This window comes from Rhopilema esculentum, chromosome 10 (assembly GCF_057945365.1).
Source record: "Rhopilema esculentum isolate cy_ngs chromosome 10, ASM5794536v1, whole genome shotgun sequence".
Taxonomy (NCBI): Eukaryota; Metazoa; Cnidaria; class Scyphozoa; order Rhizostomeae; family Rhizostomatidae; genus Rhopilema; species Rhopilema esculentum.
Genome location: NC_142824.1, coordinates 9,736,697 through 9,748,848, shown reverse-complemented (window position 1 = coordinate 9,748,848; position 12,152 = coordinate 9,736,697). Strand labels below are relative to the sequence as shown.

Genomic DNA, 12,152 nt, shown 5'->3' with positions numbered 1-12,152 from the left:
GCCAAGAAGATAGAATTATGCGTTAAGAGATTTCCACCATAGGAATGTAGTTTCGTATCTATGTCAATTTTCTTTTCTAGACTGAATATATTAAAGCCATTCTTTCTATATAGGAACTATTTCTTTATGTTTTCTCTCGAGATGATCTTCCTATAACTGTAGAGAGAAGAAACAGGCAGGAAAATAAAAGGGTACATATTCGATGCATTCAATTGTAAATTCGCACCAAAGCATATTTCTCTATGTAATTAAATCCAATTATCGCACAGAACGATAAAACACGGTTGTTTTGCAAGAGATCGTAAACGCCATCATCGAAATTATTCCTTCTTATATATCTTCTCACAATCTGAAAAATATTTCTTTTTAGATGGTTCTGACATTTTCTTTTCATGTCAAAAATTTAGTGAAAACCTTTCATCCTATAATCAGTAGTGTGCAAAACATGACATTCTTTTAAAGGAGCTGGACTTGGAATTAGTACTCTGATTTTATTATTTAATTTATGCTGACCAGGAGATAAATGCCTTATCGTCGGAAAGAATTATTTCCATCCCTTCTTTAAAAGATGGATTTTCGAACAGTTTCTGAAGGCTGGATTAATCAGTACTATGGTTTTTTAGTTTTTTGATCATCTTAATGTTCGGTTTCTTATAGATAGTTTCCTATTGAATAAGGCATTTGGTTGTAATGAACGATCCAAATGGTTTTGTCACTAACAAATTATGCTTATTTGGCAAATTTAGCTGTGGGTTCAAATAATGACACCTACAATCCTGGATAGACGATGGTGAGGTTTCATTTCATTTCATTTATTTAAAATTCAACAACATACAAAAATCCATTAGATAATCCATTAGTCCATTAGATCGATTCAATTAGATAATCAAATACTAAAATCAATTAGATAAACAACATTTAAGTACAACAGGTTACAAATACAACAAAATAGCTAACATAAAAACATTACAATAATACTGGAGATTTGTATGAAGAGGAATTTCTTAAGAAGGGGCTCTCTCAATAGGTAAACTAATCGAGGAGAGAGCACCCCCTATACTAAAATCTTATTTTACCGAAAATTTTAAACAATGTTTGGAGGTTGATATATCCAAAAAACAAATTTTGGAAAATACTTTTAACCCCATTTCGTCCAATGTTTATATATCTGTTACACACAATTTTTCCCGACAAAACTTTTCATCGGCCAAATATTTTGACCGACTTTTTTACCGATAGAGCATGTGGTCAAAAATAAAACATTCTGAACATAAAATGTTTATGTCATGAAGCAAGGCCATTCCCATGATGCATTTGTTATCAACATTTCAGTTGTTTCCCGCCGCCGATCTCGTCTCGATCACAACACAACACATATATACGTAGCTTGGCTTGAGAACGTAGCTAATTACTGTAAGGTAAAAAGTCAATAAAATAATCAATAAATTATGGACGAAGATTTTGCCCTGGCACTAAGTTTGCAGCAATTTGAAAATGATGATGATATCCAAGAAATTGGGATGATATCAGGAGTGAAGTTGCTGCCCACTGACCAAATAGGCCTAAAAGAAAATTTAGGCCATGGTTTAACAACAAGCAATACGCTCGCTGGACGACCGTTATCCATCGTTGATGAGACTTGGGAGCTCATAGATCCTGTTCCAAATATCCACGAGCTGTTTATACAGTTCAACCAGGCATATTTTGAAGGAAAATTAGCGGGAGTTGAGGTTCGATGGAGCCCAAGGATGACGCTGTGAGTCCTCTTGCTTGCTTGTCACGCGAATAAATCGCATTTAACTTAGTTGTCGAATGAACGAATCAGGCCAAATTAGAACTTTATGTGACATTTATATTGCAGTTTGTGCTTTAAAAAAGGTTACAGTATGTGATATTCCCATGACATTATAACAACTGAGGTACCTTTTAAGAATCTAGAAATGAATAATAATAAATAACAGCTTTTTAACTTAATTCGAAAATCATACTAAGTTATTTTAAGACGATTATGTATAGTGATCGAAATTGGGCCAAGGGCTCCTTGGTTACACAGCAAAATTGTTTGGAAAGAGAACCAGTCCAGCCCTACAGTAATTCTTGAAACTTACTTGGTTCCACAAGAACTTCTAATGTAGTGCCAATACTTTTCCCAATGTAAAACCTTATTTAGCATTAGTGTGTGGAACGGTGTGGTTTGAGTTGCAACTCTGAATTTCATCTTAATATGATCAGGAAACTTTTTGGTACTTACACACAAAAGGTCTTGGTACTCAACTCACGAAGGTGCTTGATTTGTATATAGCTCAAAGAAAGTAAAGCATGACTCTACTATTATAGTTGATATACATCTCTCTATCTAAGTATAGTGTCCTTTCAGAACACGATAACCACAGATTTTCACAAATCTCTTTCTTTGCAAGCTATTAGCACCTTCTTCACTGTAAAACTCTCCATTTACTAAGACTCGTCAGCAGGGACAGACACTTGGTCAAATATTGGGGGGGCAAGCCAATTGTTTTAACAAGATGACAGCATGTTTCCCATTGTTTTCGAACAAAAGACCATTGTCCTCTAAAGTATTGGGGGGCCGTGGCCCCCCAAGTGTCCGCCACTGCTCGTCAGGTAATTGAGACAGGGTCTCCCTCTTTAGTCTTAAATCTTGCCTGCCTGCTATTGTTATTATCTCTTCCAGTTGCTCCTTTCTCATAATATGCCCCAAGAATTCTGACAACCTTTTTTGGATAAGCTTAAAGGGCCTCTCCAGCCAAAAAAAATTTTGTTTTTATTGACTAAAAAGTTAGCATCTGGTGCGTGTATTATGGCAAAGTTGTCGTTTTTGCAAAGTTTCAATTAGTTTAGAAGTTATAAGGCTTTAAAGTTGCACCTTTCCGAGAAAAAAACGACAAAAGCCGAATCAGTTTTGTGACATTCTGACATCACAGTGTGCGGCTCTCGTTCATCATGAATTTCTTATATCTTCCACCGAATCGTGAAGGAGTCATGGTCACGCGTTGATAACTGCATCTAAATCTACAGCAGGTGCTTTTTAGGATCGAAAAATATTAAATGTTTACAATTATTCTAAGTTTGCGGGTCAGAATGTGTCCATGCTGTGTGACGACTTTGTTTTGATCACCTGTGTAGGCCTACAAAGCTACGGCTTCCTGTTCCAGCTCTTCCCTCACATATAATTAATCGAAATTGACACTTCAAGTTGTTTTCCAGAAACTATGAACAACTAAAGGCTTCAGAATTTATATCTGAAATGCTCAAACTAAAAGCCGGTGGAACAGAACTGAGAGCACCAACAATTGCAGTGTTCAATTTGCGAATCGCCGACGTTCGATTCGGTTTAAGGCGAGACTAACGAAATACACTGTGACGTCAAAATTGCGTCACAGTGTCACCAAACCGAAAATATTTTGTCGGTTAATTCAATTCAATTATCGAAATGCAAGAGCTTATATCTCACAAACTGTACAAAATATCGAAAAACAAAGAACGAATTCGTGATCAGCAGGTTCACCTCCTTTAGATTAGCCAATAAAATGCAATTGCAAATTTTGGCTGGAGAGGCCCTTTAATAAGACTCCTATGTTCTCCAGCTCTTATTAAAACTTCTCCATTTGAAATATGGTCTACCCAGAAGATTCTCCTGAGGAACCAGCCACATCTTAGCGGCCTCTAGCGTTTTTCCGTCTTAGCAGAAACTGTCCAACATTCACTGCCATATGTTAAGATGAAATAAACATAATGTTATTCAGCAAATAGGCCTTCTCTATAGTGCTGTTCAGCAAAGTATCCTCTTTTTTGTTTCCATTGACATTTTTCTATCTTTCAATACAATTTCAAATTCCTGAAAAGCTTGCTTAGAGTCACATTTCCCATTTTCTGTTATAAAGCATCCTAGGTAATTAGAAGAATTGAAAGAATTTCATATATATGGCTTTGAAAAAAGCAAACATTTAGTAAACTAAAGCTTTTCGTCTGACACTCTTCAGAGTTTAAAACGTCAGAACATAGATCGAAAACTTACTAAATGTTTGCTTTTTTCAAAGCCATTTACAAGTTTTGTACCACCAAAAGATAATTTCATATATATGTTATATGTATTTATGAAAGATAAAATAATATAAATAGTTTTGGAGAGTGTTATTTTTTTCTTTGATGATATTAAGTTTTTCTGATAACAGGCTTTCGTCGGAAATGCGTGCGATCGCACGCGCATGCCCTGGTGCATGCCTACTGCTCTCGAGGAGTGCAAAATGACCCACACCTTCTTTTATTCTGAGAGTGAAATTTTCTATCAATGATTGGTTTTGTTGGTTTTTGAGATGGGTTTAGATGTAAATCTTTCCTTGGTACTATTACTTCATGCAACTTCAAAAAAGCTTAACACCTTGTCAGGATTGCGAATTAAATAGAAAATTTTGAAATAATCATAAGACTAATCTACAGTGGAATCCCGATAATATGAAACCCGGCTATAACTAATTCTCCGGTATAACAAACAAATGTCTGGCCCCTTGGATTCTGCCGAACCCCTTACAAATTCCCTCGGTATAACAAATCCCGTATATAACAAAACTCTCATTATTATGAACCAAATTGTATATCTCTTCATCATGATTTTCCTCGATATGACAAACTTTTCTATAAATTTTCATCATTGTTTTGGTCTACTTTTTCCCCGGTGTATATTTATTACTTTTTCTCAAGGGAATAATTATTTTCATCGGCAAAATAGACATTGGCAAGCATGCATTTTTATGATGCAAAAAATGGAAAGAGATTTGTGCAAAAGTTTACACCTTTTCAAGGTTTAATGCCATTTCAGTGAACAAATCCAAACAAAGAAGACTATAACAACATTTTTGTCTCCAAATTTTATAAGGAACATTAAGTATTGTGAACAATTTTTTCATTTTCGATTGCTAATTTAGCAAAAGTAGCAGATTTGCGGATTTTGCTACCCATATATAGCCCCCTCTTCAGACTTCACTTTGCTTTAAACCTAGACTTTGGTGACATTTAGATGAATGAAAAATGGCCCATTATTATCTTCATGGATTATCGACATCTGGCCAGTGAGGTACATAAAATAGCTGTGATGCTTGATAACCAAGGGCCCTGGGGCACAGATTTACATGCGAAAACGGTCATTACAACCAGATGAACGCCAAGCCTCAACTGACTCTGCTAAGGATATATTATCGAAGCTGATGAAAGCTATGTAGAAACTTGCTCAAGTCTTCAGAAATAACACATTTTTTTGTTAAAATGTAACTAGTGATGCTAAGGGTTCAGCAAAAAAAATTACATCAAAATTATTGGTGTCATCATTGTCATGTTGCCAATTTCTGCGTAGATCTATTATGATAATCATAGATTTTTGCGAAAAAATGTCACACACTACCACACGCCTGGATGTTTTCAGGCATGCTAACCACTGCACGCCTGCCATATTTTTCTCATGAAGGCCTGTGCACGCCTGCTATATTTTTCTCATGAAGACCTGTGTTAAGAATTAGTCACACCTTTTTTAAATGTTATTGTATGGTTGGGCTGAGGTGATGACAATCAATTGTATGTTGTTTTTGTCTTTGAGTTCCCAGATGTATTTTGATAGTGCTGTTGCTGTATTTTTGGTTGCAAAATAAGAGTGGCTGTTGGGTGAATCATGGTTTGAAGGTTGCACTGTTAAGTCAGAATAGACAACACAATCTGGAATATATAATATAAAATATATTTTTAAGAATCCATCTGATTAAGCATGCATTGATTAAGCGTCACCTTCTTGGTTATGTGTCTGAAAGGTGAACAAAGCAAAGTTTCACAAATGGTAAGCCCCTCAAGTGGAAATGGAAATGATTCCTGAAGCAAGATTCCACAAGACAATAATCTTCTTATTGACATGTAGTTATTAAGATTTAGACTAATAATTATCAAACCTTAAACTGTTGACTCAAATGCAACCCTTTTCATTTGAAGGTGTGCTGGTTTGTGTTGCTATGAGGGCAGAGGTGGACTGTGCTCCATCAGGCTCAGTGAGCCCCTTTTGAAGTTAAGGCCAAGAAAAGACCTTGTGCAAACATTACTTGTAAGTATATGTCAGTTGCATACTTATACTGCTAATTAAAAATGTCTTAGCAACATATGAGGGGAAGATAAATAGTAATGAAACGAATACAATTTACAAACAAAGTCAGAGATAAAGGCAACATTAGCCTTACCAATTACCATTTGCAATGTTGATGGCCAACTAAATTTTTGATCACCAGCTAGTGACAAATTCATGGTCTTTACACCTCTCTACATCACTTGTCAGATGCACCCCTGGTATGAATCTTTATTTCGTGTCTTTTTTGCAAAAATCTATGCTAATAGTAATTAGATAGGATTTTGTTACTTCAGCCTCAAAATTGTTTTTTGAGCAGCTGTACAGGTTTAACTTTATATATTTAAACATCCCTTTTTGTTAATATTTTGAATTTTTAGATTCAGTCACTTGATATCATCCTCAGTTTCTTCCTTCCATTAATTTGTTTGACATATACTTAATGATTGCCTATATACACAAAGAAATAGATTTGTTAAAACATTTTCAGTATAGATCTACATCAGATAAAAAGAATAGGGAGAGCAACAGTATAAAATAGAGAAGAAGAGTAAAATAATGTATGATATGATATCTTTCTGCTCTTATGTGCAATCTTCAAATTTTTCGCTACCAAATGCTTATTTAGAATCATAATTTTGGATATATAGAACAGGAAATGAACAAGATGAAATGGATTTCTTCTTTAAAAGCTGTAAATGGCCAAAATAACACTGTTTGTTTCTACATATACAACATTGCTTTTCAAGTCAGTTAGATAAGGTTTAATCTCATTTGAAATTGAACACACTGAGCAACATTGTTTATTTTTGCAGCACGAGATGATCCATGCCGTGCTGTTTGTTACCCACAACAACAAGGTGAGTATCGAAAAGTAAATATTTTTCAGAGTATAACTTCAATTTGCTGCTTCAGGGCATTGCTTTCACTTGAAATGCTCAGTATTAATCCTTTAGATGTCAATTGAAATTTTGATGATACTTTCAATTAAAACAATGAAGCAATGATAAAGTCTTTTATAGGGAATCAATTTACTAGGTTATGAGTATAAGTTCATTTTTGCACATAATTATGTGTTTTTGAAAATTTTAAAATCTAGTGGAATAACAACAAATGATGAAATGTGTTAATTTATTGATAAGTCTGGGAATTAGTCATTAAGTTGCTTAAGAATCACTTTATATTTCTGAGTGCATTAGGTCATGATAATCTACTTTGTTAAACTTTTGTTTAATGTCTTAATGCAATTTGCTAAAATATTTTGTAGGTTGTGATTTTATAAACTGAAATAAAGGAGCAAGTTTTTGAGAAAATTGGCTTGAATTCATGTAAAATTGAAATGAATTTAAAGTTCATTAAAAGATATTTCAAGTTTATTCATTATTCTATGCAAAACTTAATCACTAATTATATATAATGAATGATTTTAGCTTTATTTCTTTTATTCTACCAATTTAATTGGATTAGCCAAGGGTGGAAGCAGATTTTAGGGGGCTAAGTAGATTAAAAACAGACAGAGGAAGCCTTCAAGACAAAACATGGATTATTAGTAGGTTAATGGCACCATACTGTGATTTGGAAAAAACTAGCCTAACAGGTATTTTATGAAATGCGCTGTATACAAAAACAGCAAGATGAGAATTCTCGTGTCTGAAGGAAACTCTAGACTCAAGTGCAATTTTCTTCCATATAGGTCACTCTTTGTTTCCCTGCAGTTTTGAATAATCCGCATTCTGTGAATAATCTCTGAAAAACTAGCCCAACAGGAATAATCCAAAAACTGAACCCGTTAACCGTCTGTCTACAGTCTAGTCTAGATAAATTGCTCAATTTCCTCACGTTTCTTTTAATCGTCAATATTCTTATCGATTCTAGGTATCTATCTCGCGATCTCACAAACAGCAATAACTTCATCACCCTCATTTCCTTATAATTGCTTTTAATTTGACATTTATTGTGGGAAAGTTTTCGTGGAAATATTATTTATCAACTAAGGGTCATTAGGTAGTTAGTTGTCTGTCTGTGTTCGACTAATCTTTTTTTGTTCGTCTCCGTAGGACCACGATTCCCACGGTCCAGAATTTCACAAACACATGTACAGAATAAACAAACAAACTGGATCTAATATAACCGTAAGTGAAGATTTAACAATTTGAAGTTATTTGCAATTGCCACAACTGATTTGAGAGTTTATTTCTAGCAGAAGTTGTTTCCATTGATTTAATTTATATATAACCAAAATGTTAAAAAAAATTTATTTAAAGTTTGTATAACTGGTTCTGTTGTTCTTTTGTATTTGTCTAAAACTGCAATTTTCAAATTATTGTTGATCAAGATGTGAAACTGAGAGAAGGTTCATAAAGAAGCCTAGCCTTATCATATCATAAGATTCGTATTACAAAGATAGAGGTTTTTGGTTTGCAACGATTTCTTGGTTGTTTTTATTCATGTCAGCAGAAAAAACGAACTTTATGTTTTCTTTCAGGTGTATCACAATTTTCATGACGAGGTTGGTAATTCTTGTATGGTTTCAACATTATTTGGCTTGTTTTCAAAAATATCTCTCCATTACAGCCCTAAAAAATATCGTTAATATCACTAAACTAAACCAAAATTAATACCATTTCATGCTTTCCTAGTAATGCATTGCTTTTCGAGCTTGGGTCACCGAGAAAACGTTATTACGTTAAAAAAAATAACAGGCAGTAAAATACCATTAACAATGCAGTTTTAATTTTCAACTACGCTTTGATGTTTAGAACAGCATGATGCCAAGTTGCTATTAAACTTTGTGTCATCAACATGCAGCACTAGCAATAAATTTCAAATTTGAAACCAACTAAATTTCAAGCTATATATTTTCTTCTAGCATCTTTTAAATTAGTCCCTGATATAGCGTGGTCGACGAAAAGTAAATCACAGGATATTTCCAATCGTCAATCCAGGAGAAATATCACAATTTAACCTATTGTAACAGAATGTAATATTTTTGGACCCCAACACGAAAAATGGTACATCAAGACCCAAGACATAGTGCCTTACGTTCGTCTCTCCGACCTTTTTCGTATCGACCATTGCCGACGTAGTTACAAACCTATGTATGTATAATGTATTAAGCTATTTTTGTTCCGCCTATGATTATACTCGTTTTCATTTCGGAAACAATGCAGTCTCTCTTTTAAGAAACTTTTTGCAGGTGAAAAATTATAGACAGCATTGGTGGAAATGTGATGGGCCTTGTCAAAAAAGAGCACCGTTTTTTGGAATTGTTCGCAGAGCAATGAACAGGGCACCTTCTAAGAACGACAATTGGTGGGCAGAACATTTACGTACATGTGGTGGCCAGTTTAAGAAAATTAAAGAGCCCGAAGATTATGGAAAAAAGGGGAATAAGCGCAAAATAAGTGAAAAGAACACGAACAACAGTAAAGTGGACCCGGAAAGAAATTCTTCGGACACTGCTGTGAACAAAAGTCCCAGTTTATCTAAGTGGTTCAAACCAATAAAAGAGTTAGATGCATCAAATCCTGATAACATTCGAGAACGCAAAAATGATAACTTAGATAGTCTCAAAAAGCCACTTTCTATGTTCTCTGGTAACGGACATCGTTTAGATAGTGGACAAAGTGTAAGATCTGTTAGTAAAGAGCAGTGGATTGAAAATCTGATGAAAAAGCAGGTGGGAGTATCTGGGAAACGGCAAATGGCCAGTGGATTTATAAGTGCAGCAGGACCGCAGCAAAAGCCACTCAAAGCAATCGTGGATGGAGCGGCAAATCAGAAAACTCGCGTTAACGTTGTCAGTAGTTCTACTGTTTCAAAACCGGGTTCAACTCATAAAGATAATAATATAACAGGTTTCAAGCAGAATTTTACTCAAGAAGTATCTGTGATGAAGTCTAAAGCAGTTAACAAGAAATGCCATGCATTACCAGGGCAAAATAGTGCACCATCATCCTCGAGTAGTTTTTGTAACACAAGCCAGTCAAATAATCAATTTAATGGTTTGCAAGAGACAATACCAAGGCAAACGGTTAAGGAATATGCTAATTTTGCGATAGAAAAATTTCCTTCACTCACGGTAGAAGATGCTTGTATGCCTGTAGATTCAAGACCAGTAACATTGGAGAGCATTCCAAATACGGTACAAAGTATAAAAACGTCTGGACCAAGTATTGGTGATTCTGAAAGTGGGCCTAAGCTGTTTTGGAATCGAAAAGATGTCAAACAACAGGATATCCAGACGATCCCTATCGTTATTAATGATAGCCCACCTTGCAATCAGAGAAGCACTAAATTTGTGGAGTGTCCTGCCTGCCCCAAATTGATTCCAGAAAACATGATCAATGCACATTTAGACAAATGCTTAGCGCAGGCCTTTTCATAATCTATTCGATACCCGTGCAATAATTTTTTAATTTATTCTTTTGCAAATATTGCATTTGAACGAAAATTTTAATACACTGAGACTGAATTGCTAAATATCAATCAAATTGTAATTTGTAGACAATATTAGCCCTTTTAATGGATTGAATCATTTTTTTTATATTAAGTATATTTATTAACGTTTCATGACAGATTATATTTTTTATGATAACCAATTAAAGGTTGTTTGTATTGTATTTAAAGCAATTTTTACGAATAAAAGTATATGGAGAAAGGTGCATCGCGAAGATTGAATCATTGCTGCCATGCCCCAACCCTCTTATCGTTTAACCCGCCCCTGGATTTAAATTCGCCGTGAACCCCTAACAGTTCGTTAGACATTCGAAGCATTTCGTATGCAAATATATCTTTCCCCCACATCCCCCTCCCCCTTGGTAATGTAGAACATTTTTGTTAAGCTTATAAAACTCTACATTTATTTTGACGTTATTTTTGAAACTCAAATTTGAAATGTTTTTTAGGTCTAATTGGTCGAGCGTTGCACTAATTTGCTATGCTGACGCTCAATGGCCGTTTATATAAATACATTGTATTTTTGCTTTGTTCATTATTGAATTTTTAATAATTTCTTGTTTTAGACCTTAGAACATCCACTTAATAAATGTTATGTTATTTAATAAGATATTTTTGTTCCTGTTACCTATCCTTGTATCATTTTAACATAAATATGTTGACATTGACAAAGCAGCTTGCAGTTGGCTCCCAAAGAGCCATGCTTTGGGTGAACCACATCGAAATAGAATTTGTTGTCGTCCCAAACCCGTTTCATTCTTCACAATTATCATCAATATTATTATTTGAGTTACCTTACATTATTATTATTATTTTTATTATTGCTACCTTTCGATATCAAAGTGAATTACCTCAGCTAACAGTCCGTTGCTAAAAGTAACTTAAAAGCCAATCTCAATTCAAGCATGCGCTCGTACGCTATGGCGATCTCAAGTATGTTTCTTAGCTTTCTTAAAAAGAGTAACCTTCCTTTTTATTTATTTGTTTATTCATATAGTTATTTGTTTCTACTTATTTATTAATCATGATGTTTCATCATGTTTATCTAGTTTGTCCATGCAACAAAAGGTTTCACTGGTAGACGTTCATTATTTGTGTACTTTTTCATAAGACATTAGGTATTGATCTAGTCCTCTTATTTTCAATCAACAATGACATGAAATCATAGAGATAGGAATATGACTTCACTATGCATGAAATATACACGGCCTATGAACGAGTAAACTTTATCAATGACCTGTTTCACTGCACGTAGCTTTTTGGCATTCAGTACAACATAAAGCGTCTTAGTAAAATTTCCTACAAAAAACTGAAGTGGAGACTTAGTTCAAATAACTTGATGCAAGGAACTCTGAATTCGATTGATTCTTGAAAACGTGTTAAAAAGGTGGCCGGTGTTTATGTAAACTCGTGTGTATTTTTTCACGACAACGTATCAGCTTCACAACAACAAAAAAGCTAAGAAAATAAAAATTATCTATGTTGATTTGAATGGAGTTATCCATCAATTGTCAAACTCCTCCCCTTAGCCCGCAGAATGCGACAGATTTTATGGTTTAACCTCATAGTTATTTAA

At 34.4% G+C, this 12,152-nt stretch overlaps 1 protein-coding gene across 1 annotated transcript; it reads left to right on the top strand.

The window, feature by feature from the left end:
• The first annotated feature begins 253 nt into the window (after window positions 1-253).
• On the top strand, window positions 254-11,203 carry LOC135688165 (DNA-dependent metalloprotease SPRTN). Its single transcript, XM_089110775.1, has 6 exons — window positions 254-1,756; window positions 5,992-6,100; window positions 6,934-6,978; window positions 8,176-8,250; window positions 8,604-8,627; window positions 9,315-11,203. The coding sequence occupies exons 1-6, from the start codon at window positions 1,449-1,451 to the stop codon at window positions 10,503-10,505; spliced, it is 1,752 nt and encodes a 583-aa protein (XP_088966901.1). The 5' UTR covers window positions 254-1,448; the 3' UTR covers window positions 10,506-11,203.
• Window positions 11,204-12,152: the final 949 nt, after the last annotated feature.

Excerpts from the sequence above, each read along its gene's own strand:
- LOC135688165 (XM_089110775.1), top strand. The coding sequence starts at position 1,449 with ATGGACGAAGATTTTGCCCTGGCACTAAGTTTGCAGCAATTTGAAAAT. Across the intron at positions 6,101-6,933 it reads ACCTTGTGCAAACATTACTT|CACGAGATGATCCATGCCGT; the intron begins GTAAGTATATGT and ends TTATTTTTGCAG. Across the intron at positions 8,251-8,603 it reads AAACTGGATCTAATATAACC|GTGTATCACAATTTTCATGA; the intron begins GTAAGTGAAGAT and ends GTTTTCTTTCAG.